This window comes from Lemur catta, chromosome 6 (assembly GCF_020740605.2).
Source record: "Lemur catta isolate mLemCat1 chromosome 6, mLemCat1.pri, whole genome shotgun sequence".
NCBI classification, from domain to species: domain Eukaryota; kingdom Metazoa; phylum Chordata; class Mammalia; order Primates; family Lemuridae; genus Lemur; species Lemur catta.
Window position 1 is genome coordinate 58,979,125 of NC_059133.1, and position 27,313 is coordinate 59,006,437.

The window sequence follows — 27,313 nt, forward strand, 5'->3', positions numbered from 1 at the left end:
AGGAGCGGGGCCAAGTTAAGAGCGGCTGGCGCGGCAGAGCTCGGCGCCCGAGGTAAGATGGCGGTGCTGCGTGCTCTTAGGCCTTGCAGTTAGGGTGCCGCTTCGCTTTTTCTGTTGGCTCGGAGCTGCTACTTCGCCTCAAGCAGTGTCGGAATGAAGCTCCTTCCTACGGGCTCCCAGGAGCCAGGTTCTCCAGTGACCGGAGCCTTAGGACAAAATGGCGTTCGCACGGGCAGCCGAGGCTTGGCGCGGCCCAGTCGTGATCTCTGAGGCGGGACGGGACAAAGGCGGCGTGCAGGGAGGCGGGGGCGGGGCGCGGTGTTGCGGCGTGGCCGCCTCGTGGGGCAGGCGCCGTAGCTTCCGCTCTTGCGGCTGTCGTGCGAGTCCTGAAGATACTTTGAACGTATCTTCCGGGCCGGATGGGAGAAGTTAAGGGGAGGAAGAGTCACAAAAATGCCTGTAAAGACTTGGAGGAGGGCGGTGAGGAGTTACGGAGCGTACCCTGCGGGGCCCATTTCTGGCGGTCCTGTAGAAACTATCTGTGATCTCTCTGGATATTGTAGAGCGAGAATTTTCGGGAAGGGTAAGGGCTTTTTGATCTTTCGTTTGACTCTGCAGGTTTTGGTATGAACAGGATTCGGATTCACGTCTTGCCAACCAATCGGGGGAGGATCACCCCAGTGTCCAGATCTCAGGAGCCCCTGTCGTGTTCCTTCACTCATCGCCCATGCTCTCAACCTCGTCTCGAGGGGCAAGAGTTTTGCATTAAGCATATCCTTGAAGACAAGAATGCACCCTTCAAGCAGTGTAGTTATATATCGACGAAGAATGGAAAAAGATGTCCCAGTGCTGCCCCAAAGCCAGAGAAGAAAGATGGGTATGTATATGTATAAAGATATGTGTCTCTTAAAGTGAGAATAGGATGTGGTATGATGTGGGCTTGAGCATAGCTGCCGAGTTTTAGGTCATGTGCTTTTGAAATTGGGGTTATGGGTATATCTTTTGGAAAAAAAAAACAAAAACATCGAAACGGTGAAAATTGGAAGGACATTTGAGTTGGGTCATTTAGTTCCTCTCTTTGTATTTTTTTCCTTAGCTGTAAAACGAAGGGTTTTTTTTTTTTTTTTTTTGAGACAGAGTCTCACTCTGTTCCCCGGCTAGAGTAGGCTAGAGTACCGTGGCATCAGCCTAGCTCACAGCAACCTCAAACTCTTGGGCTCAAGCAATCCTACTGCCTCAGCCTCCCGGTAGCTGAGACTACAGGCATGTGCCACCAAGCCCGGCTAAGTTTTTCTATATATTTTCAGTTGTCCGGTTGATTTCTTTCTATTTTTCAGTAGAGACAGGGTCTCGCTCTTGTTCAGGCTTGTCTCGAACTCCTGACCTTGAGCACCTCGAGCGATCCTCCCACCTTGGCCTCCTAGAGTGCTGGGATTACAGGTGTGAGCCACCGTGCCCAGCCAGGGATATTCGAAATTATTCTTAATGCAGGCATGCATGGCACTTTTGGCTGTCCATGAACTTTGTTAAATAACATGCAAAATTGTATATGTGTGTATTTTTCTAGAAGAGGCTTGATAGCTTTCATCATATACACAAAGATATCCATGCAAAAATGTAATGACTAGATAATATCTTGTAGTTTTAAAATTGTGTCCCATATCTTATTACCTACAGTGGCTTGATATTAAAGTGTTGAGTAGCCTTCCAGAGCCATTTTTGAAAGACGAAAGCGTGCATGATTTATGAGATGATGTCAACATTTTTATAGTTGGAATGTTTTGTTTGGTGGAGTACTGGATAATGCTGCCTGCATTTCCCTTTAATAACATCAAATGAGTTGACCTTGGGCCAGTTAAATTCTTCGACTAAACTGGCCTGTTTAGAAATGAATATAATAGGCATTTTAATTTGCTAAAAATGATCTAAAGATTTGGGACTAAGGAAATCACTGAACCCTTTTAAGAAGGGACCTATAACTGTTAACGTTTTGTTTCTTTAGGGTGTCCTTCTGTGCTGAACATGCCCGTAGGAATGCCCTGGCACTTCATGCTCAAATGAAGAAGACCAACCCAGGGCCTATGGGTGAAACACTCTTGTGCCAGCTGAGCTCATATGCTAAGACAGAGCTGGGGTCTCAGACTCCAGAAAGTAACCGCAGTGAAGCCAGCCGAATACTGGGTAAGGGTCTTCTTCTCTCCTAGAATGAAAAAGAAGGACAAAGGTTAAGAAAGAACTTAGTTTACTTTAGTACAGTACCTTGAATATATTTAGCAATGTTATTTTTTATTCATTGGGACTTCAGTGTGCATTCCACGATTGCTATGTTGTTTACCAATTCTTTTGAATTTGAAGTAGTATTTGTTTAGGTTTACTCCCCCGAGTGGGTGACATTTTCCTTCATTGCTGTTTTTGTGCTTAACAGCTTTGTTAGGTAAAGTAGTTTCAGGAAACAAGAATAATTTTTAAATTGGCTTTTCTGTCCCTTTGAGAGGGCGTGGTTAACTCATTTATATTGTAAATAATCTCACCTGGGTTGTATTTTAAGCGTTTTTATTTGCCAGTGCCTTTGTACTAAGTTTTTTTTTTAATTTTAAGGTTTGAATAAGTAATCTAGTTTGGTGTGGTGGAGTTACAGAGGTGGGAAGTCTTAATGGCTGCTCTCCCTTCCTTGCCTCAGATGAAGACAGCTGGAGTGATGGGGAGCAGGAACCCATTACTGTGGATCAGACTTGGAGAGGTGACCCTGACAGTGAAGCTGATAGCATAGACAGTGATCAAGAAGATCCCCTAAAGTAAGTTGTAACTCCACATAAGGCTTTTGAATATCTTATGTAGTTAGTATATGGAATATAGTGCTGCATGCTATGCTATTAATAGATCAGTAATTTAGGAGGGTCAAAGATAACTATTTGTGAGCAGTAACAGCTATTGTATATTACGATGGTTCATTGTCATCTTGCTTCAAGGCAGGATTTGATTCTTTTTTAGAAGCCTTATAATTTGGAAAAATTATGAACACCAAATTCTACATGTGACAAAGTGTAGGGGAGAAAATAGGACATTTGGACATGGGAATGTGTGAGATAAGTTGAAAAATGCTCAGACCAGTTAGAGAAGAGAAAATGGATGTGAATAGGTGTTGGCCTAAAACTCAGGAATAATGAGGTGATTGTACTTGAATAACTATTTATTTTGTAGAATTCTGTGTTTATGGATTTTCTTAAAGTTTTATTTTTAGTTTACAATTGTACATATTTATGGGGTACAAAATGTTTTGACACATGTACACATTGTGAAATGATGAAATCAGGGTAATTATTATATCCATCACCTTAAACATTTATCGTTTCTTTGTGAATTTTTTAAAGAAAAATAAAAAGGTATTTTTCATGAAACCAGTCTCACCTAAGAAAAACTGATTTAGAAACCGAGAAGTGAGTAATCATCCTAATTACATCTTGCTAAGGTTCTGCTCTTCACTTAACCCATGATCACCTTAGAAGTTGTAGAAACATAAAAACGTTGTCATTCCAAAGTCTCATATTTCTGTATCTCATGGTTTTGAGTTCAGTTTTTTTTTTTTTTTTTCCCCAGTGACAGGGTCTTGCTCTGTCTCTTAGGCTACGGTGCAGTGGCATCATCCCAGCTCATGCAGCCTTGAACTCCTGGGTTCAAATGATCCTCCCACCTCAGCTTCCCAAGTAACTAAGCCTATAGGCACGTACCACCAGATCTGGCTAATTTTTCTTTTATTTTATGTTATTTTATGAACAACCCCCTGGCTAACTTTTAAATTTTTTGTAGAGACTGTTGCTCAGGCTGATCTCAAACTCCTGGCCTCAAGTGATACTCCATCCTCAGCCTCCCAAAGTGTTAGGATGTGCTGGGGTTATAGTTGTGAGCCACTGTGCCTGGCCTAGTTTTGGTTTCTTAAAATTTTGCTTGCTGACTTCTGTCTCATACTACTTCCTAATAGTTTATGTAGAAGTACTGTAGATAGTGGCAGGGGTAATGAGTTTCTAGCCTTGACTTTTGGGCTTTCATTCTTGGAATAGTATTTTCTTCATTACCTTGGATTCCGTGGTTTATAAGAAGTGATTTGAGGTTACCTTTTCTCCTGTTGGAGTACTAACCAGGCCTTACCCTGCTTACCCTGCCTATGCACCCAATCAGAGGAGATTGGGTATGTTCAGTGTGGTATGACCATAGTCTGGGGTTACATTTTCTGAGTAGACTAATTCATCGATTTCTCTTGAGTGATCTCAGTGTAGTCAGTTTTCAGGAATTACTAGTTTAGAAAGCTCATGGAGGTAGTTTGAAAGGGAATGTTTGTTTTCTAGCAGGATTCTCTAGCAGTAGTAACTTATACCAGACATATTCATTCTTTTTTCTCCCTTGTGGTTCTAGATGGCTAAACTTACTGCTTTGAAGAGATGTGTGCTCTGTAGGGTCACAAAGTGAGTGTTCTGTTGTGTGGTAAACACTCAGCTTTGAAGGTCCAGAAACTTGATTTTGTCAGTAGTAATCTAGAGTGGATCAATCTAAGAGACTGCTATATAAATAAAATACGAGTTAATTTTATGAGAAATACAAGTGCTGAAAGGACTAGGCAGTTGATGTCAGTCTCTCCTAGAAGAAACATATTCAAAGGGACTATAAAGCCCCAAATATGCATATTAGGTAATTAACTGTATGGCCAATGCGATTATTCAAAAAAAAACTTGAGGCCCACTAAACATGCATTTTTAGGCATATAGAGTTGTTAAATGTTCCCTTATAATATTTAACATGATTATACATTACTATCTTGTATTTAGTAATTATTTAACAGTTTAACTGCATTTATCTTCACTTGCTTGTTGCAGAAAGGGCACTTTTTGTGTTATGATGTTACTAGACTTTATCTTAACTAGAATATTATTGGTGTAGGTTTTTTTAGCCTCATGTACATATATATGTGATTTCCCTCAAAGTAACCACGTACTTAATTGCTTTGTAAAAAGTAATCTTTAAAAGCTTGTTTACAACCTCCAACATTTGTGAAGTTTTAGCTAATGGTAGTGTTAAAGTTTTGTTTCTCTTTTTAAAAAGTAAATTTTGTCATATGATCTCTATAAACACCCCACACTTGTTTTGATGAAGGTTGTTGAATCTTCCTCATTGTTTTCAAAATGAAGAAATTTAGGAGAATGCTCTTTTTAATAAGAGACACTATTTAGTGGAATATAAGGTTACTCTTTTTTTTTTTTTTTTTTTGAGACAGAATCTCACTCTGTTGCCCGGGTTAGAGTGCCATGGCATCAGCCTAGCTCACAGCAACCTCAAACTCCTGGGCTTAAGCGATCCTACTGCCTCAGCCTCCCGAGTAGCTGGGACTATAGGCATGCACCACCATGCCCGGCTAATTTTTCTATGTATATTTTCGGTTGGCCAGATAATTTCTTTCTATTTTTAGTAGAGACGGGGTCTCGCTCTTGCTCAGGCTGGTCTCGAACTCCTGATCTCGAGCCATCCACCTGCCTCGGCCTCCCAGAGTGCTAGGATTACAGGCGTGAGCCACTGCGCCCAGCCTACTCTTTTTCTTTTTTGAAGATGAAGTCTAATAATAAAACCTTGACTTGTATTTGTGCATATGAGAGCAAGGGAGTTAGTACATGATTTTAAAGATTAGCTATGAAAGTCTGGCACATCCATCTTTCAGTAAATGATCCATCTGTTACATGAGCCGGGCATCCATATTTAGTAGTCAGGATACTCATACCCCCTGCCCAGTGATTTCTAGTAAATTTTTATTGTAGTGGCTTCAGATTTATAAATTTCAGTTCCCAGACCATTAATTAAATTCTCTTCTGGCAGGGTGCAATGAAATTAATTTCGTTTTAACAAATTTTATTAGGTTAAAAGCTCAGTATTTCTGTTGTAGGCGGGTTAAGCAGACATAGCCCATTTTCTTGAGATGTAACTCAGTCACCTTTTTAAGACCTGTATTTTTATTAATAAGATTTTTTCACATTTTCTGATAGTCTTTTAGATTGTTATTTCTGTAATTTGCTGGTTTTATTCATCATGTTTTAATTTCTCTCGGTTTCTGTTCACTTTTATTTCAGGGTACTTTGTAGTTAAGTACTTCTCTTATATACCAGTAGTATTGGCTTCTGTATATAGTTAGGAAAAATTTTTGGCAGAGATTACTTGCTTTCAGTCCTAAAGTTAATTTTACTTATTCTATGTATTTCAGTAACTTAACAGCTAATTTTTTCAATAAAGCATAATTTTTGGATTTAAAATTAGTTTAAATATGTAATTTGTATTGCCTTTTAAATAAACAATTTTTACTTAGTCAAAGTACGAAATTTAATATCAAGTTAAGGTATATATATAATATGTCTAGCTTGTTCTATTTATATAATTATCAGACTAGAAAAATGGAACCTAAAATCTTTTAAATTCAAAGTTAATCTCTTAATTTTGAATTACTTAAGTCAGAGGCAGGGAATAGTTTTCACCCCATTAATGACTAGCATAACTTTTGGAAGTTCTTTTAATTTATGATTGTCAGCAATGCTTAATAAAGTTGATATGGATCCTTGCTAGTTCTGTGGCAATTAAGGGTTAACTTAGTGTACTGGATTTTGAGACTGTTGTCAAGAAAATGAGCTGAGGACAGTGTATGGCCCATTGTGACCAGTGTTTGAGGGTCCATATAAGCTCCAATATAGGAGTGGTATGTCTCTCTGTCTATCTGTATGTATGTATGTATGTATTTACTTATTTATTTAGAGATGGAATCTTGCTCTGTTGCCTGGGCTAGAGAGTGGTGGCATCAGCCTAGCTCACAGCAACCTCAAACTCCTGGGCTCAAGCAATCCTCCTGCCTCAGCCTCCCGAGTAGCTGGGACTACAGGCACGCACCACCATGCCTGGCTAATTTTTTCTATTTTTTTAGTAGAGGATGGGGTCTTGCTCTTGCTCAGGCTGGTCTCGAACTCCTGACCTCAAGGGGTCCTCCTACCTTGGCCTCCCAGAGTGCTCAGATTATGGACGTGAGCCACTGTGCCTGGCCAGTAATGGATTTTTTAAAAAGTTACAATTTAAAAAAAAATTTTTTTTTCTATATATATTTTTAATTGGCCAGATAATTTCTTTCTATTTTTCTTTTCAGTAGAGACAGGGTCTCGCTCTTGCTCAGGCTGGTCTCGAACTCCTGACCTTGAGTGACACACCCGCCTTGGCCTCCCAGAGTGCTAGGATTACAGGCGTGAGCCACTGCACCCGGCCCCAAAATTACAAGTTTTAATCAACTTGATGTTAGTATCTCTTGTGCTTTAATTAGAATATATTAAGACACATGTTAATAAATTGAACACTTTAAAGCTGTCCTGGCTGGTAAGTGATGATTCCATATTAAGTCATTTAAGTGGAATAAGAATATAGATTTAATAAAAATTTAGGATGTTCCATTTATTCACTTCTTTTAAACATAATACAAATAAATAACTGGGAAAAATAATGAAATGTTCCTTCCCCCGTTTTGTGAGCTTGCACGTTAGTATCCTTTCTTTGGAGGTTTTTTGTTTTGTTTAATAACTTGAATGTTAAAATGCTCTGTGAAAACATGCCTGTCTAATAAGGTCATTGTCTCAGCCTGACTACTTGTTAAATAACAAACTAAGTCTAATCTTACTACCCTTTTCTACTTTTTTTTTTTTAGATCAGGCAACCACCTCATCACCTCATTCTGGAAAATAGATTGACTGTTCTCCCTTTTCTACTTTCAAGCTTGGATTTTTATTAGTATTATGTTTTCTTATGTTTTGCTGAATTCTCTTTTTCCAGACATGCTGGTGTCTACACAGCAGAAGAAGTGGCTCTGATTATGCGTGAGAAGCTAATTCGTTTGCAATCTTTGTACATTGATCAGTTTAAACGACTTCAGCATCTGCTCAAGGAGAAGAAGCGCCGGTACTTACATAATCGCAAAGTGGAACATGAAGCTCTAGGCAAGTTATATGACAGTTCCAGCAAGTTATTGTGGATTCAACATGTGATTTTGGTAGTGCAGTCATATGTTGCTTAATGATAGGGGTTATGTGCGTTATTAGGTGATTTTTGTCATTGTTTGAACCTCAGAGAGTATACTTAGACAAACCTAGATGGTAATAGTCTACTACACACCTAGGTTATATGGGATAGCCTGTTGCTTCTAGGCTACAAACTTGTACAGCATGTTACCATACTGAATGCTGGGGGCAGTTGTTATACAACGGTAAGTATTTGTATGTGTAAACATACAAAAGGTACAGTTACAATATAGTATAAAGGGTAAAAAAAATGGTACCACCTGTATAGGGCACTTAGCACGAATGGACCTTGCAGGACTGGCAGTTGCTCTGAGTTGGTCAGTTGAGTGGTGAGTGAATGTGAAGGCCTAGGACAGTACTACATACTACTATAGACTTTATAAACACTGTACATTTAGGCTACACTAAATTTATAAAAAAACTTTTCTTCAATAATAAATTACCGTTAGTTTACTGTAACTTTTATACTTTAAAAAATTTTTTAACTTCTTGACTCTTTTGTAGTAACACTTAGCTTAAAACAAACACATTGTACAGCTTTACAGAAATATTTTTATGTCCTTATTCTGTAAGCTTTTTTCTATTTAAAAATTGTCTAATATTTTTTACTTTTTAAAGTTTTTTGTTAAAAACTAAGACACAAACACACACATTAGACTAGTTGTACACAGAGTCAGGATCATCAATATCAATGTCTTCCACTTCCACATCTTGCCCTATTGTAAAGGGCTTCAGGGTTAATAACACACATGAAGCTCTCGTCTCCTAAGATAACACTGCCTTCTGAAATACCTCCTGAAGGAACTGCGTGAAGCTATTTTATAGTTAACTTTTTTTTTTTAGTAAGGAGGAGTACACTAATAATAAAAAGTATGGGATAATAAATACATAAAGCAGTAACATAGTTGTTTATTACCATTACTAAGTATTATGTACTATACATAATTGTATATGCTATACTTTTATATGAATGGCAGCACTGTAGATTTGTTCACCAGCATAACCACAAATGCGAGAGTAATATGTTGCACTAGGATGTCACTAGGCAATAGGAACTTTTCAGCTCCATTATAATCTTAAGGGACTATCATTGTATATGGAGTTGTGGAGGCTAAAGCAACTCCATCTTGGATGAAATCTGCCATGTTGACTTCTCATTAACCCCTGTTCTGGGGATGCCTCTTAGAATTTCTACCTTATTTGCTGTTACCATGTAAATGCTGCCCTTAGGTCAAACAGTCTTGACCGTAAATCCTACCCTTAGGCAGATTCATATAGCATTCTTGCCTTTCTCTGAGGGGTCAGCTTCAGTTTTCCTACCCATTCCTTTCCTGTATTATATAAGCCCTGGGGTGGGGAGGTGCAGGGATCCATCATCATCTTGCACTGCTGCTGGAGACATGGCTTCTGTTCATAAGTCCCTATTAAATGTTTCTGAGAAACTGGATTTTTCAGCCTCTTTCTTTGACTTCTCAGCTTCCTCAGACTTTGGCAGTAGGTTTGTGTAGGCCTGCTCACCATAGAACAGGGATCTGTCATTGACTGAAAGATTATGCAATGCATTACTGTCATTAGATTTATTTCTGTCTTGGTACCTAGATTGAAGGAGAATTTGCTTTAGAAACTGCCTGTCTTATAGCCAAAGATTTCCTTGTTTACTTGTTGATTTGGAGAAGCATCCTTGATGGGTTGGTTGGCAGATAACATCTTGACTCTTGTAACTCTCTAGGTAGTAGTCTCCTGACTGGCCCAGAGGGACTTTTGGCCAAAGAACGAGAAAACTTGAAGCGATTAAAGTGTCTCCGGCGATACCGCCAGCGCTATGGAGTGGAAGCCTTACTACACAGGCAGTTGAAGGAACGCAGAATGCTGGCCACAGACGGTGCCGCCCAACAGGTAATTGGTGTCTGTACCTCTAAGATACATACATTCACTTTATTTACAGAGTTAGGGTAATGATCAAAACAGTATCCAGTCCTGGCTCTGAAATCTGACTTAATTGCCCTTAGGTTATAGTGAAAGCGCCTACCTGGAAGTCAGGAGACATAGGGTTCTAGTCTCAATGCCCTACAGACTCCTGTATGCTTCAGTATTATCATCTGCAAATTGAGTAGTTGAGATAGATTTCTACGTTTTTTTTATTCAGATATTCTTCGGTTCAGGAATAGCACAGGTTAAGCCTAAGTTGCGTGGTAGTCTTGTCTTAAAAGATGGGAAGGTAGGTGAAATGGAAGCAATTGAATGTCAGGAAATAAGGTTGATAGGAAGAAGAGTTTAGTGAGCATTCTTAAATTTGTTTCTCAAATCGTTGGTCTCTGCTTCAATAAGACTAATTTCATTTTTATCTGTTTTATTTGTTGAGGCTCCATGTAAGGTACAATTTAAAAAAGGGTTCTGCTAAAAGACAAACTAGTTTGAAAATCATTATGTTATATCATACTTTTATAACAGGAATAGATATATTTGGGATTAAGGTTGGCTTGTTCTTTATACATGAGGTTTTAAATATTTTTCTTTTGCATAATACTGGTGAATCAATTTTTGTTAAACGTTGGATTTTCTAGCCTTTAAGGATGTATTTTTCTTGTAACTAAGTATTGTCATGATTGTATATGTTCTTTTGTCAGTTGGTTTGTTTTAATCTGTTTTTTCATTTTAGGCCCATACTACTCGTTCCAGTCAGAGGTGCTTGGCCTTTGTGGATGATGTTCGTTGTTCCAATCAGTCTCTTCCAATGACCAGACACTGCCTTACCCGTATCTTTTTACTGGGCACCTGTTCCAGCTTGATTTGCTGGTTAGACTGAAGGCTAGTGGGAATCTCTGTGCTAGTTTGCCTAATTAAAGGTTTTGTTTTCCTTTGGCCCTGAATCAAGGCCGGCAGTTTGCTGAAGCTGTTGGTTTCAAACAGGAGCCTAAAGAATTATCTTTCTATGGTCTGTTGGCCATTTCAGAACTTTGGAAATGTAATGGTCAATTCGTTAGAAAGAAACATCTGAGTCATTGGCAGTAGATGTAGGCTTATATTTATTTGTAGTCTTAATACCGGGGTTGCAAAATATCCATGAAATATTTATGTGTATCTCGAGATCCTGATTTAAGTTATTTGTTAGAATTGTAATGCTGTTAAATCTTAATTATAACCCCCCAAAATTACTGTGCGTTTTCAACCAAAATGAAAGGATGATTCTACACTATGAACTTCCCTCTAATATTATTGTTTTGTGTGGTCAGGGCCCTAACTTGTATATTTTAAACTTCATTCAAATTAGAAGCTTACTGGTTCCAAAAGTGAGAAGTCTTTTCTTCTCCTTTTGATTAATTTGCCTTTGAACCATCATAATATCTTTTGGTTCTGTTAAAGGACTACATTTACTATTGGGCTTCAAAATTTTTTTGAGTTGTTTATTGGATTGTGAAAGTGCATCTTTTTAATTTTTATTTTTTTTGAGACAGAGCCTCACTCTGTTATCTGGACTAGAGTGCCGTGGCATCAGCCTAGCTCACAGCAACCTCAAACTTCTGGGCTCAAGCAATCCTCCTGCCTCAGCCTCCCAAGTAGCTGGGATTTACAGGTGCATACCACCATGCCCGGCTAATTTTTCTGTTTAGTAGAGACGGGGGTCTCACTCCTGCTCAGGCTGGTCTCGAACTCCTGAGCTCAAGCAATCCTCCTGCCTTGGCCTCCCAGAGTGCTAGGATTATAGACGTGATTATAGACTGTGCCTGACCTGAAAGTGCATCTTTATTATGGACGTTGATTGAGAAAATTACATTTCACAGTAAAAGCACTTAAATGTGATCTTTATATGAAAGGCATAAAATTGCTGTATTTTATTTGCCTGGGAAGAAATGCCAATATTTGAAAATATGTATTTCTTTTAATAGGAAGAGGAGAACCCCCTCTTGGTCAGGGAGGCTGATTTTTTTTTATTGTTTATTAGATATTTTACTCATTTATTATTGCAACAAATGTCTGAGAAAGGATTACTGTCTTTTTTTTTTTTTTTTTTTTTTTAAGACAGAGTCTCACTCTGTTGCCCAGACCAGAGTGCCGTGGCTCAAACTCCTGAGCTCAAGTGATCCTTCTGCCTCAGCCTCCTGAGTAGCTGGGACTACAGGCATGCATCACCATACCTGGCTAACTTTTTCTATATATTTTTAGTTGTCCAGCTAATTTCTTTCTATTTTTAGTACAGACAGGGGTCTCGCTCTTGCTCAGGCTGGTCTGGAACTCCTGAGCTCAAACGATCCACCCGCCTCGGCCTCCCAGAGTGCTAGGATTACAGGCATGAGCCACCACACCCAGCCTACTATTCTTTATATATAAAATGCTTGCTCAAAGTAATTAGAAACTTTAAAGATAAATGCTTAAAATATAATTGGGCAAAAGCTATCTAGGGACAGATTTAAAAGAAAATAGAAAAAAGAAAGATAGTTGAAAAGTGTTTATCTTCTCTATAAATACAGTTGACCCTTGAACAACTTGAGGTTTGGGACACTGAACGTCTATACAGTTGAAGATCTGCATATAACTTTTGACCCCCAAAACTTAACTACTGATAGCCTGTTATTGACCAGCCTTACTGATAACATAGTCGATTAACATATTTTATGTGTTGTATGTATTACATACTATTTTCTTAAAGTAAACTAGAGAAAAAAATAAAAGTAGGGTGTAGTGGCTGGCATCTATAATCCTAGCCGCTCAGGATGCTGAGGCAGGAGGATCACTTGAGATAGGGGTTCAAAACCAGCCTCAGCAACATAGAGAGACCCCTGTCTCCACAAAAAGAAAAAGACAAATTAGCTCAGGGTGGTAGGGTATGCCTTTAGGAGGCTGAGGCGGGAAGATCACTTGAACCCAGGAAGTAGAGGCTATAGTGAGCTATGATTGTGCCACTGCATCTAGCTTGGGCAACAGAGCAAGACTCTGTCTCAATATATATATATGAGAATATATTTACTATTCGATAAGTGAAAGTAGATCATTATGAAGGTCTTCATCCTTGTCATATTTATGCTGAGTAGGAGGAGAAGGAGGGGTTGGTCTTGCTGTCTTAGGGGTGGCAGAGGCAGAAGAAAATCCACATACAGGTGGACTGGTGCACTTCAAACTTGTGTTGTTCAAAGGTTAAGTGTAAATAGGAAATAAAACAAGGAAAATTTAAAATCTATAAATTTGATATTTGTACATATATTTAAGGTAAATTTTAAGATACGCAATTTTTTTATGAGTGAATGAATTTCAAAATTAGGTGAGGGTATGGTAAAATGGGACCTTCTAAATGTTGCCAGTGGTAATGTAAATTGGTATAAGCTTTTTGGAAACCAGTTTGAAAATATTCATATTCTTTGATATGGTTATTTTACCTCTGGGAAATTATTTTAAGAAGACAACCAAATGCAGACCAGTGTTTTGACAAAATACTATTCTGGCTGGAGATAGCCTTAAAATACTCAGACATGGAGAAAAGTAAATTAAGGCACAATATAATATGGAATATTTTAAGGCATTAAACTTTATATTTGCCAAAACCTGTGAATTTGAAAATGAAAGTGACAAAAATAGGATATGGAATTCTGTAGAGTATGTTTTAACTGCATGAAATTGAATACCAGGAGGGAATGTAACAGAAATGTGATGAGTTTTGCATGGTAAGGTTATGAATGCCCTTTTTGCACTCTGTTTCTTGATACTCTGGGTTTTTTTGGTGAGCTCGAATTACTTTTATAAGGAAAAAAGCCCAGTTTAGAGATAGTAAGGACTATTTTAGATATTTCTTATAATACTGTACTCAAGTGATTTGTTAAAATATATGTATTTTTAAAAAGCAAAGTTGAAAGTGAAATGTATTTGAAAAGAGAAGGGAAGTATTTTTTTTTCTTTTTATGCTCTTTCCTTTCCACTCCATAGTTGCCTGAGTCACTTACCCTTCCTTAAGTCCTTACCCCAGAGAAAGATACGACTGCCATTGGTGACCTGTTAACTCTTTACTCTGGTCTAATTGAGACAGCACTGGACTGAAAGTGAAGTACCCAGACTTTAGGTGTAGGTTAACCGTTCCCTTCTTTTTGTCTCTGTTGTCCCCATCTGAAAGGAGAGAGGGTAGAGAATGATTGGGGGAGTGTTTTTCTAGGATACTCTGGTATTAAATAAGAGGCTTTTGTGAAATTCCTTTGAATTCCATGAAAAAAGTTTCTGATTGAGATATTTAATGGGTTAATATTTTAAATATTATAATAATAACTTAAATAACATTGGGCTGCATAAGCACATTAGATACTGCTTAGATTCTCTTAAGGATATACAGAGTGCAAATCTAATTATTCCCATTAGATTCATGTTTATTCATTTGATTGTTCCATAAATGTTTACTTTGTGTTATCTACTGTTCCTTTAAAGTAGTGGTTCTCAACTGGGAGCCATTTTGTCCTCCATTTGGCAATGTGTGGAGAAATTTTTGGTTGTCATAACTCAGGGATAGGGGTGATACTGACAGGTAATGGAAAGAGGCCAGATATACTGCTTAAACATCTGACTTCCAGCACAGGATATCCTGGCCCACAGTGTCAGTAGTGCCATGGTTGTGAAACTCTGCTTTTAGAGTTTAGCCCTTTCCAAGTGTGGATAGAAAAAAACAGCTTTATTCAAGAAGACTTACTTGGTTTAAAAAACTAGATTTTTTTTTTTTTTTTTTTTTTGAGACAGAGTCTCGCTTTGTTGCCTGGGCTAGAGTGAGTGCCGTGGCGTCAGCCTAGCTCACAGCAACCTCAAACTCCTGGGCTTAAGCGATCCTACTGCCTCAGCCTCCCGAGTAGCAGGGACTACAGGCATGCGCCACCATGCCCGGCTAATTTTTTCTATATAGATTTTTAGCTGTCCAAATCATTTCTTTCTATTTTTGGTAGAGACGGGGTCTCACTCTTACTCAGGCTGGTCTCGAACTCCTGACCGCGAGCAATCCACCCGCCTCGGCCTCCCAGAGTGCTAGGATTACAGGCGTGAGCCACTGCGCCCGGCCTAAAACTAGATTTTTTTAATTTTTAAAAATTGCCTTAAAATTGTTGGAAAATTACCCATAATTCCATAACCCTGGTACAGTTGATTTATAGAATATTATGTTTTCTGGTTAAAAATAAGCCCAAGTTTAAAATAACATTTGTTTGGCCAGGTGCAGTGGCTCACACCTGTAATTCTAGCACTTTGGGAGGTCGAGGTGGAAGAAACGCTTGAGACCAGGAGTTCGAGACCATCCTGAGCAAGAGTGAGATGAGACCCTGTCTCTACAAAAAAAAATAGAAAAATTAGCCAGGTATGGTGGGCACATACCTGTATCCCAGCTACTTCTTGGGAGGCTGAGGCAGGAGGATCACCTGAGCCCAGGAACTTGAGGTTGCAGTGAGCTGTGATGAGGCCGTGGCACTTTAGCCTGGGAACAGAGCAATACCCTGTATCAAAAAAAAAAAAAAAAAGTGTTTGCTAATCTAGGGAAAATAACCATGTAGTTAAGATTTCAAGAAATGTTCACATTTGCATAAAATGTATTTTTATAGAGTAACTTAACTTGAACTTGAGTTTTATCTAATCATGATTTCAATTTTGATTAATCCTACAGAATTTTCTTTGTCAACTTGGAAATTGACTCCCTTTCTCCTGCTCTTAACAGAAGTTTTTTTTTTTTTTTTTTTTTTTGAGACAGAGTTTCGTTCTGTTGCCCGGGCTAGAGTGCTGTGGTGGTGTCAGCCTAGCTCACAGCAACCTCAAACTCCTGGAGTCAAGTGATCCTCCTGCCTCAACCTCCCGAGTAGCTGTGACTACAGGCATGTGCCACCGTGCCCGGCTTTTTTCTATATATATTTTTAGCTGTCCAGATCATTTCTTTCTATTTTTAGTAGAGATGGGGTCTCACTCTTGCTCAGGCTGGTCTCGAACTCCTGACTTTGAGTGATCCTCCCACCTCAGCCTTCCAGAGTGCTAGGATTACAGGCGTGAGCCACCGTGCCCGGCTAACAGAAGTTGTTATAGAGCTCTTGGGGTGTTCCTGGAGTACTTTTATTTCATGGACCCCCATACGCAAAATAATCTTTTTCTTTGGGATCATAAAAGGACTCCCATGTTACTACTACTCTTTCCTTAAAAAAAAAATAGAGATTTATTTTTAGGTCTTGTCAGGATATGATACCTAGTGACTATTTGTAGATCTCTGTTTCCCCAGATTTGGTGCTGCTTTAAACATGTAAATCATCTTTGGAAACAAAGTCCAAAAAGTTTTTGCAAACTTTGCCCGTCTGCTTAACAGAGCAGAAACCCCGTTGTATCTCTTGACTCTTGGAAGGGGTTGGTAGGGGCTTCTGTAGGCTATTTGCATTTGCCAGGACATGTTTCTTCTGAATAGGTGTGTGTACCTGGGAGTGTTACTGCTGTTTGCCTAGCCCTGTCATAAGGGAGAACAGGATTAATGTCTAGTTTAAATGATCACAATATTAAAAAGGAGGTTGGGGAGAAGTTTTAAGTTATTGGTAGAGCTAGAATTAGATGCTAGTAATTGACATTTATTTTGAGAAGTAACTTTAAAAATTACTAACTGCATTTGGTTTTCTGTATCAAATGTAGCTGTAATTATCTCATGTAGTCCAGACTTTTAAGTTTTACATGGCAGACAACTCTCCTGTATTTTGTACCTCCAACAGATCCTGCTTTATTTCCCTTGACCATTTTTCTACAGATATTTGTCAGGATACCAATCAGGTTCTCTTCAAATGCTGCCAGGGATCTGAAGAGGTACCCTGCAACAAACCAGTTCCTGTAAGCCTCTCTGAGGATCCCTGCTGCCCACTGCATTTCCAGTTGCCTCCCCAGATGTATAAGCCGGAGCAGGTACTGTCTGTGCCAGACGATCTGGAAGCCGGCCCCATGGATCTGTACTTGAGTGCTGCTGAGCTTCAGCCCACTGAGAGTTTACCTCTGGAGTTCAGTGATGTAAGTTAGAGAAGCTCTGTTCTGATTGGCCCTTGAGATAAAGCCTTATTTATTAATGGTGAGGGTAGGTTAGTCTTTTGTGGTTAGGAGAGTTGTAAGTTTTTGAAGTGATATATGTATTATTGTATTTGTAAGTTAGCATATTTATTTAGAGAATTCTGTGCTACCTTATTTTTTTATCCTTTTTCGAGAGATAATTCACATACCATAAATTCTAACCTTTGAAATGGTATGATTTAGTGATGTTTAGTATATTCACAAAGTTATGCAACTGTCACCACTATCTAATTTGAGAATGTTTCATCATCCCCCAAAGAAACCCATTACAATTAGCAGTCATTTCTCATTTTCTTTTGCCCCCATCCCCTAGCAACTATTAATCTACTTTTTGTCTATAAATTTGCCTGTTCTGGACATACATATAAATCATAATATGTGGCCCTTTATGTCTGGCTTATTTCACTTAGCATAATGTTTTCAAGGTTTATCCATGTTATGATAGTACGTATCAATACTTCATTCTTTTTTATGACTGAATTAATATTACATTGTTTGGATATACCACATTTTAAAATTCTAAATCTATTAGTTGATGGACATTTGTGCTGTTTCTACTTTTTGGCCAGTAAGGAATATGATGTTATGAATATTCATGTACAAGTTTTTGTGTGGACAAATTTTCAGTTCTCCAGTTCTCTCTGTGTATGTACTTAGCAGTGGACTTATTTGTCAAACCACTAATTTCATTTAGACTAAAAAGCAAAATTCTTCTATTTTGTTGACTTAATGTTGAAACTTCTAAAACTACTTAAAAGTTTAAATTCACAGAAGCATTTCTTTTTCTGAGAGAATGATAATGGAGATTGTAAAGTAAGGGAAGTTGGAAAGGCAAGATGATGGTTAGATTTGGTGTAGCCTAAAGATTTGGGTACCTATCCCCAAGATGAGTTCGATTCATTAGAATCATAAATGAATTCTGATTTCTGTATATATCAACTTTTTTTTTTTTTTTTTGGAGGCAGAGTCCTGTTCTGTCACCCTGGCTAGAGTACCATGGCGTCAGCCTCGCTCACAGCAGCCTCAAACTCTTGGGCTCAAGCAATCCTTCTGCCTCAGCCTCCCAAGTAGCTGGGGACTACAGGCATGCGCCACCATGCCTGGCTGATTTTTTCTATATATTTTTAGTTGTCCAGCTAATTTATTATTTAGTAGAGACAGAGTCTCACTCTTGCTCAGGCTGGTTTCGAACTTCTGAGCTCAAACAATCCGCCCGCCTCGGCCTCACAGAGTGGTGCTAGGATTATAGGCGTGAGCTACCGCGCCCGGCCTATATCAACTCTTGAACTGTGTAAACTTCTGTTTTGGCTCTATGGTAAAAGTTTTATTTTCAGATTAATATGTTCTCCAAGAAATGACTCTAAACTAGGCTCTGGCTATTCTTTCCATTTTCGATATGTTACAGATTCTATTGTGAACTGACTGGAACAACAGTGCTCTCCCAAGTATTTGCTCTTATAGCCTTCTAAGTATGCGCACCACCCTGCCTTTTTCAACTTTTTCCTCAATTGGTCCCAGTCTCATAAATCCTTCTCTGATTTCATTGGTTTCCCTAATAAGCACTGATCTGTTATTTGACTTTAGAGGCATTTCATCTCTTTCTTGGCACTTCCGCTTAATCTTTAGTCTTCTGGATAAAGGTCTTCCTTATTTTTTCTGAGGATAAATTTTCCAAATTTCATAATGAAGGCATCTTTCATATAGCCATAACATGATTAAGGTGACAGATCTAAATGGAAAATTCAATATAGGTTGTTGCAAGATTGTTTGCTAAGCGTAGAAGCAAAGTTTGGGTGGCCTCAAGGGTCTCTTTCACTAAGAAAGATATATCAGGACAGTAATTTCTGAAAAAGAAAAAATGCTATTGAGAATATACTTCTTTCAGTATTTTTTTGTAATTTCTCCCTTTTAAAAAAGTTGGTAGTATACTGCTTGTGGGTTTATCAAATTTTTGATTTTTGTTACTTCATTTAGAAGGAAAATATAATTTTTTTTGAGATGGGATCTCACTCTGTTGCTCAGGCTGGAGTGCATTGGTTTGATCATAGCTCAGTGCAGCCTCAAACTCGTAGGCTAAAGCAATCCTCCCAGCTTAGCTTCCTGAGTAGCTGGGACTACAGGTGTGCACAAACACACCTGCCTAACAAAAATGTAATTTTATAACCTTGATTATAATTGTTTTTTATAGTCTGTTTCATAGATTCATAGAATATAAGAACTAGAAAATAGCCTTAGAAATAGACATTATATACTTCAATGCTTCCCAGACTTTTCTAATGAGGTTATATTGAAGAGAATAAATGAACAGATAGCCCTAGATTAATAAAGATGGATTTTTGTCTGCTTCTTTATATTTGAAGAAAACCCAGAGAGGTGTTATCTTTTTTAAACTTAGTAACACGAGCAGCTTTGTGAATGTATTCCTGTTGGAGTTTGCTCAATGATATTACTTGTTCGCTTTTCAGAGGATATGTAAACAAAATATTAGAGATTATGAGATGTTATCTTAGGTTTTCTGATATTTAAGGAATCTTAAAAAAGTTTTAAAAATGTATTGTCAGATTTGTTAATCCTTATTTGTGACATGAGTTTTTCAAAGAATACCTCAGAAGTAACCTTACTTTTGAAAATCCAGTGGGTTTTTAAGGTGAGCCTTTTGTTGGGCTAGGCACAGTAGCTCGCGCCTGTAATCCTAGCACTCTTGGGAGGCTGAGGTGGGAGAATGGCTTGAGCTCATGAGACTAGTCTGAGCAAGAGCAAGATCCAGTCTCTACAAAAAAAGAAAAATTAGCTGGTAGCTGGGTGTGGTGATGCATGCCTGTAGTACCAGCTACAAGGAAGGCTGAGGCAGGAGGATTGCATGAGCCCAGGAGTTTGAGGTTGCAATGAGCTATGATGATGCCACTGCACTCTAGCCTGGGTGACAGAGCAAGACTGTCTCAGAAAGGGAAAAAAAAAAAAAGAGCCTTTGTTGATAGAGGTTTAAAAATGATTATCAGCTATTTGTACTTGATCATCTACTATGTTCATATTCATGTACTTTTTGATAAATCACATTGCTTATTAAAAAATATACTTTGGGGTAATAGTTCTCCAGAAAATGTTGAAACAATCTAGTTTTAGAAATTAATTTTTATCCTCCACAAATTATGGATATATTTAATAGTGTAAATTAGTGTACAATTTTGCTACAAAAATATTTCTGAATCATGTGAATTTCACCAAGCAGTCTTAACTCATTGCCTATGTTTAGTTGTCATTTCTATAACTTGTTAATGGTAACTTTTGGTAACTTAACTTATGGGAAGACCAGGTATCGGATATTTTATTAAGAAAAATTTTTTTAGGAAGGGAGGGAGGGGAAGTGGGGAGAGAGGACAGGTATCAGATATTAATATGGATAAAAATGTAGCCTTTCATTCTGGATATTATATTTGCCTGTTTTCTGTGCTTTGATCCAAGGATGATTGGCAGGTGGCAGCTTAATACCTTAATCCTATTACTTTGAGTTCCCGTTCTCTCTCTTTCTATTTTTTGATCGTTTTTTTTTTTTTAATAATTGTTTTCTTTTTTTTTTTTAAGTCAATGAAGTCTCTACGGTGATGGTTTTTGATACAAGAACAAAATGTGGATTCTGTCTTTGTATCCTGATACTTTAGTCTCTAAACATTCCTGATATGATAGGAATTTTTGCTGATCGTTTATTTTAGGTTCCTTTTCCAATTTTAATTTTTGTTAAACACCGTATATGTGAGAAAAGCCTTTTCTGTATCTATTTTCCTTTGAAAACATTTCTATTCCATTGTCATCTTGAGACTTGAATTCCTTTTGCTTCACTGCTTAAATGACAAGCTAATTATTTATATAATAATTGTGCATAGTAAAAGAATTGCAGAAAACAATTTACAATCTTAATGGTATGAGAACAGTGGTTTCTGTGGTTAATAAGTTTCCAATACATCTGAAATAGATGGTAGGTAAAGCAACTGTATCCTTCTTCCTATGTTTTTGTTTGAATTGAGCAGCTTTAAGTCTAGTAGGTTTCTTTTTCTTCTTCTTCTTCTTTTTTTTTTTTTTTAGAGATAGTGTCTTGCTGTGTTGCCCAGGCTGGTCTCGAATTCCTGGCTTCAAGTGATCCTCTCACCTTGGCCTCCCAAAGTGCTGGGATTACAGGCATGAGCCACTGCACCTGGCCTAATAGAATTTTAAATTATGTTCTTTTTTTTATCTAATGTGAAGATGATGATTAGCACACCATAAAATGGGAAAGGATTGAAAATTCTTCGACTTACTTAAATGCATGGAACTCAGCTTCTCATGAAGCTAGATTATCAGAAACACAGAGCCTTTGTAAAGTGGAGTGGGCACAGGGGTACAAACCTTGGATATTTTTAACTCTTGGGAAGGAGAGTTTAGCACTAGGTTATTTAGAAAGCAGTGGCATGAAAGTTAGTTTGATGTATTGTTTGAGCCTTTGCAATCATTTAGGCCCTGAATCAAGACCAGTAGTTTGCTGTTGTAGCTGTTGGTTTCAAACAGGAGCCAAGAGTGATGTCTTCCCTGTGGTCTGTTAGCTGTTGGATATTGCTGTGTGAGTGGCCAATTCACTTGGAAGAAACATAGTCTAGAATATGTCATTGTTTTCTAACAGAGCATTTGAACTATGTTGGGTTTAAGAATCACGGACTTATTACTCTGTGGGGATAGGGACTTAACCAGAATATTTCCTAGCTATTCAGAGGAACTTTTTTTCTATCCTTCCTCTTTCCTTCCCACCTCCTCCCTTTTCACCACTTCACTTGATCTTAGCCAAAAGGCCAAGCAGCAAATCCCCCTCCTGAACTCGCTTGTTTTGTGACTGTTAGGACATTAATCAGGCAATCTTATATTGCCCAGTGTTTTTAAGCAATATTTAATTTTAATTTTTGTTTATGCTAATTGTCCATACTTAAATTCATCACTGGTGAATTTAGATGTTGACTATAGTTAGCCTCAGGGAATATGCTTTTTATTAATATTTTTTTATTACGGTAAAATATATGTACCAGAATTTATCATTTTAACCATTTTTAAGTGTACAACTTAATGGTATTAAAAACATTCACAATGCTGTGCAACCATTACCACTTTTCTTTTCCAGAACTTTTCCGTCAGCCCAAATAGAAACTCTGTTGTCATTAAACAGTAACTCTTCCCTTCCCCTAGCCTCTACCGTTCTCCTATCTGTATGAATTTTCCTGGGAATTTGCTTTTTTAAGCCACTGTACTGATCTGTGTTTTGTACTTGGCAGTAAGAAAAAGTTCTCAGTGCAGTTGGATCTTGTCTTCATTTGTTGGAGATTCTGGTAAAATCTTTTCTTGATTAAAGGTTAGGCAAGGGGTGAGAGAGGGAGCAGAGAATTGCTTTGAGGTTTGCTGAAAATATGCCACCTGTAGCTGATTGATTCCCTTGGTATTGCTGATAGACTTTTCTCTTTTTTTCCTAGGACTTGGATGTTGTTGGTGATGGTATGCAGTGCCCTCCTTCACCCTTGCTTTTTGATCCTTCAATAACCCTTGAAGATCATTCAATCAAAGAAATTGCTGAAGGCCCTGTGGATATCTTGGCAAGTGAAGAACAATCCCACTTAGGCTTTCCTCATGTGACCCAGCCAGGCAGAGGGTTCCCTGCAGGGTAGCATGTACTCCAGGGAGTAGGGGTGTTATCACAAGTAGAGTATAAAGATTGCCCCAGATGGCTTTTGCTCAGTGAATATACCATATAAGGAGAGTACTTTTAAAAAATGCCCTTCTCTGCTCCTGGATGCCCTTGTGGCTCTAATTCTCCAGATGGGCCCTTAGAATACCTAATGGCCCCTGATCTTCATATCCCAGAGTAAGACATTCTTCCTTTTCTTTGCCTTTCCTTCCCTTTTTCTTTTTTTTTTCCTTTTAAAATTTATTTACTTTTTTAAAATTTTATTTGGGTCTTGCTTTGTTGCCTAGGCTGGAGTGCAGTTATGCCATCATAGTTCACTGCAACCTTGAACTCCTGGGCTCAAGCAATCCTCCTACCTCAGCCTCTTGAGTAGCTAGGACTGCAGGAATGTACCATTATGCCTGGCTGTTTCTAAAAAATTTTGAGGGCCCGGTACATGGCTCATACCTATAATCCTAGCACTCTGGGAGGCCAAGGCGGAAGGATCACTTGACCTCTGGAGTTTGAGCTGTCGTGACACCACTGTACTCTAGCTCGGGTGACAAGAGTGAGACTGTCTCAAAAAAAAAAAAAAGAAAAATTTTTTTTTTCTTTTTTTGTAGAGGTGGGGTTCTTGCCCCTTCAGGTCTTGAACTACTGGGCCCAAATGATTCTCCTGCCTCAGCCTCAGCCTTCCAAAGAGCTGGGATTATGGGTGTGAGCCACCATGCCTGGCCAATTTATTTAAATAAAAGGTTGGGACATGGTATCTTCAATTGTACCTTTTTTAAAATTTTTTTTTAAGTTTTTGGGGGAGATTGAGTCTTGCTCTGTTGGCTGGGCCAGAGTGCAGTGGTGTTAATCAAAGCTCACTGCATAGCCAAACTCCTGGGCTCAGGTGATCCTCCTACCTTGGCTTCCGGAGTAGCTGGGACTATAGTTGGGCACCACCACACCTGACTGATTTTTAAATATTTTTTAGAGATGGAGTCTCGCTATGTTGCCCAGGCTGATCTCGAACTCCTGGGCTCAAGCGATCCCCCCACCCCCTCCCTTGGCCTCCCAAAGTGCTGAAATTACAGGTGTTAGTCACTGTTCCGGGCCAGTAAATTGTACCTTTTAACACATTGACTGACATGCTAGAAAAAAAATTTTTTCCTTAGGGCCATGGTGTTTTATTATAAGAATAGAATAAAAACTTCGAAAGCAAAATGATTCTAATTTATTGAAAAATTTATTTTATATTTTCCTTGCGTGAGTTATATGCAACTTGAAAAATAGTTCTCATGGCTCCCAAGGTAAAGAGAGATGTGTGAGTTACATATACCTCATGAGGCCCCAGGCTCAAAATACCATGAGTTAAAATACAACTCAACGTGGCAGTTAATGTGTTAGGGGAGAATTCAGCACTGGGATTGTTCTCATTGTAGAAGTAAGGACTGGTAATGTGACTTGACTTCTTTCTCTGAGCCTTTGATGGAAAACCAATGGCCCTGACTGAAGACCAGCAGTTATACTATAGCTGTTGGTTTCAAACAGAGGCCTAAAGGACTGTCTTCCTATGGTCTGTTGGCTGTTCTGGAATCTTAGCAGAGAATGGCTGTTTCATTTGGAAGAAACAACCCACAGCTTTCCCTCCCATTGGAAGAGCTTCAGGAAATCCTACAAGTAATGACTTCTGACTCTAAGAGACAGAGATAGCTAAGTTTGGGGAAGCGCACCTGCTCAGAATTATTTTATTTTTGTTGTCTTGTTCTTGTTGTTACTGTAAATGGGCATTGATAAGTCAGATACATACTTCATACCACAATGAATGAAATTCTAACCAAAGTGTCTTTATTTCTTTTAACAGGGCCAGATGCAGATGGCTGGGGATGGGTGCAGATCCCAGGGATCTCGAAATTCTGAGAAAGCCTCTGCACCATTGCCTCAAAGTGGATTGACTACTGCAAATGGGAAGCCAGAACCCCCTTCTATCAGTTGATAGTGTGTTTGGGGGACCGTTTGACTTTGGTGGATTTAAATTTCTCATTCTTCAAACAAGTGTTTCTCTGATCATCTCTCACTAAACAAGGGCAACCCAGACTACCTTGTTTTTCTTCTGGATTGAGTGCTGTAGTTAAACATACAACCAAATATGGAGAGAATGGACCAATAGTTTTCAAAAGTCACGGCTTCTTCTCACTCTGAGAAAGAAAGAGTGGTAATTCTTGTCAAAGCTTCTGGGATTGAGTATTTGGGACTATGCCTAAGGGGAAAGAGACATCTTTGTAATGGGATTTCCTAAGTCATGGACAGGAATCCACATAGGTGGCCAGGTGGGAGCTATCTCTGAGTAGTGCCCTTGAGATATGTCTGGTTATCGAAAGCGCTACATTTTAGCCTGCCTTCACCTTCGATTAATTGGGTAGTCTGAACCCCTTTCCCCATTAAACTCTGACTTTTATCCTGTGAGAAAATAGCCCACAGGACTGGGCCCTTCTTAATTACCTATCTTGCTTCTAACCTGTGTAAATTTCTGTGGTGGCTGTCTTATGTAAGATACAGTAAAAATTTATTGTATATAGTTTCTATTAAATGTTGAAGGAAATGTTATGAAAATGTAAAACAATTATCTGAATTGGATGCATATTTTGTTTGTATTTGAGAATGTCATTTCTGGGTTTTAGAGACCTGTCTCTGATGGGAAAGGGAAAATGGGACACACAATAATTCTATCCCAGGAAGTAAATAAATGTTCAGTGGCTCGTTTTGGTTTTGGTTTGAAAGATAAGGTAAAAACCTGGAAGAAGTAAATGAGAAGGGGCAGGACTTGTTAAAGCCAACTAGTTTTAAATATCTTCCTTCTTTTCACCCTCTACTCTGTGTCCCTTACTCCTGCTCTCATTTATTTCTCACAGTTAAAGCCATCTCAGGGAAGTTGAGCCTGATGCTGGATCAGCAAGATAGATATAGATAGGCATTGTCAAGATTATTTTGATGCTAAATCTTAGGGTAGGGTTATAATAGAAGTTAAGTTAGGGTTAAGCTTGAAGTTGTCTGTTACTATAATGCGTTATGACAAGTAGTCCAAAAGATTACTTTCTGTAAGAACTGAAGTGAGTACACAAGGGTTGATACAGTTATACCATCATCAAGAATTTTATTTACATCCAGAGAATGAATGGTCAGAACTCATAGAAGTCCCATCAGATGAACTGAGTAGGTCATCTTTAATAGATCTTCCCATGGTTTGGTTTGTGGTTCCCACTGCTTTTTGGTTTCTCTAGTACTTTTTATGCTTTATCCACAAAGATGAGCATTACTTAGACAGCTATGAGAATGGACATGACTCAACAGGATTACAGATTACATATCCTCTTCCCGTTTTTTAAAGAAGTGATCTGCAGAACACTGGTATACAGATCACCCAAGGTGATTGTTAAGAAGTAAACAGGCCCATACCACTTTCTGGGGTATGAAGTCCAGGGAATCTGTATTCTTAACACCCCTGAAATTCTTACAGCAACTCAAGTTCACAAACCCATCTATGGTGAGTTTTGAGAAGGCCTTATATAGCTACCATTTTCTTCCAAGGTCCTGGCTCTTACTAGTCACAGGGAAGATAGGAGGGTTGGCCTCAGACTGTAAAAATATTGGCCCTGCTAATGGAGTCCCCAAGCAAAAGTTGCCTGTTAGAAAAAAATGGCCTAATGGCCCTATTGTGCTCAGTCATTAGTAGCAGCCTGAGTGAAGTGTGATAACTTGGTAGATTCAAAGGTGAGGAAGCTGAAGGCTGTCGGTTAACTCTAGGGCTGGTTTTCTTGAAATCTGGGTGGTATACCATACCTCCATGGCTACTATGGTTTGGTCTTTGTGTTAGATCTACTTTTCTCAGGCGTGTTCATGATTCCTGAGGAGCCTCTTTTAGGAGAAGCTTGGGACAAATCACAACTCCTATTGCTATAGTTTGTCTGAAGGCCACAAAGGGTAGACATCCGCAGAATACTAGCATACAGGTCCCACTCCACTAAACATTCTAAATCTCCTTTGTCCTTGCATATGGATGGTAGGTCCTGGCTTACCTGGTCATGTGAACCTACTTCATTCATAAGGTTCCCCACCCCCAGGCCAAGACCCGGCAAGGCTGCAGACAAGGGGTCTTGAGTGTTCGGTAGTACCTTTCTCAGGCCAGGGTTGCTGCACATTTTTATTGTGTGAGGGAGTACCAACCTGCACCTGTGGTAGACAGAATAATCCTGTAAAGGTGTCCATATTCCAATCCCTGGGACCTGTGAATATGTACCTGCCTTGGTGTCCTTGAGGAATAGTATCATATTAGGGGCTTGATGTTGGTCTCTGTTGCTGGCTGGTGAGACATCTGGAGGGGGCAGGAGCTAGTTGGTATGTAAGAGTCCATGCCAGCCTAGCCTCCATCTGTCACTGTGTCTACTTCACTTATGTGCCTGTCCTAGCTCTGGGGTGGCGGATGATGAAGGCTGGCTAACATTAAATGACCAAATCATTTTGTCCA

General features: G+C 38.8%; 1 protein-coding gene and 3 non-coding genes across 4 annotated transcripts; all 4 read left to right on the forward strand.

Moving 5' to 3' along the window:
- Positions 1 to 27,313, forward strand: KANSL2 (KAT8 regulatory NSL complex subunit 2). Its single transcript, XM_045555057.1, has 10 exons — positions 1 to 52; positions 619 to 877; positions 2,003 to 2,181; positions 2,681 to 2,795; positions 7,840 to 8,003; positions 9,814 to 9,980; positions 10,744 to 10,840; positions 16,813 to 17,066; positions 22,610 to 22,729; positions 24,653 to 27,313. Exons 2-10 carry the CDS (start codon positions 627 to 629, stop codon positions 24,782 to 24,784), a joined length of 1,479 nt encoding a protein of 492 aa, XP_045411013.1. The 5' UTR covers positions 1 to 52; positions 619 to 626; the 3' UTR covers positions 24,785 to 27,313.
- LOC123640921 lies at positions 10,944 to 11,080 on the forward strand. The gene has a single exon (XR_006736149.1). It is a non-coding gene; the product is annotated as a small nucleolar RNA SNORA2/SNORA34 family (small nucleolar RNA).
- On the forward strand, positions 21,609 to 21,746 carry LOC123640923. The gene has a single exon (XR_006736151.1). It is a non-coding gene; the product is annotated as a small nucleolar RNA SNORA2/SNORA34 family (small nucleolar RNA).
- Positions 24,288 to 24,424, forward strand: LOC123640922. The gene has a single exon (XR_006736150.1). It is a non-coding gene; the product is annotated as a small nucleolar RNA SNORA2/SNORA34 family (small nucleolar RNA).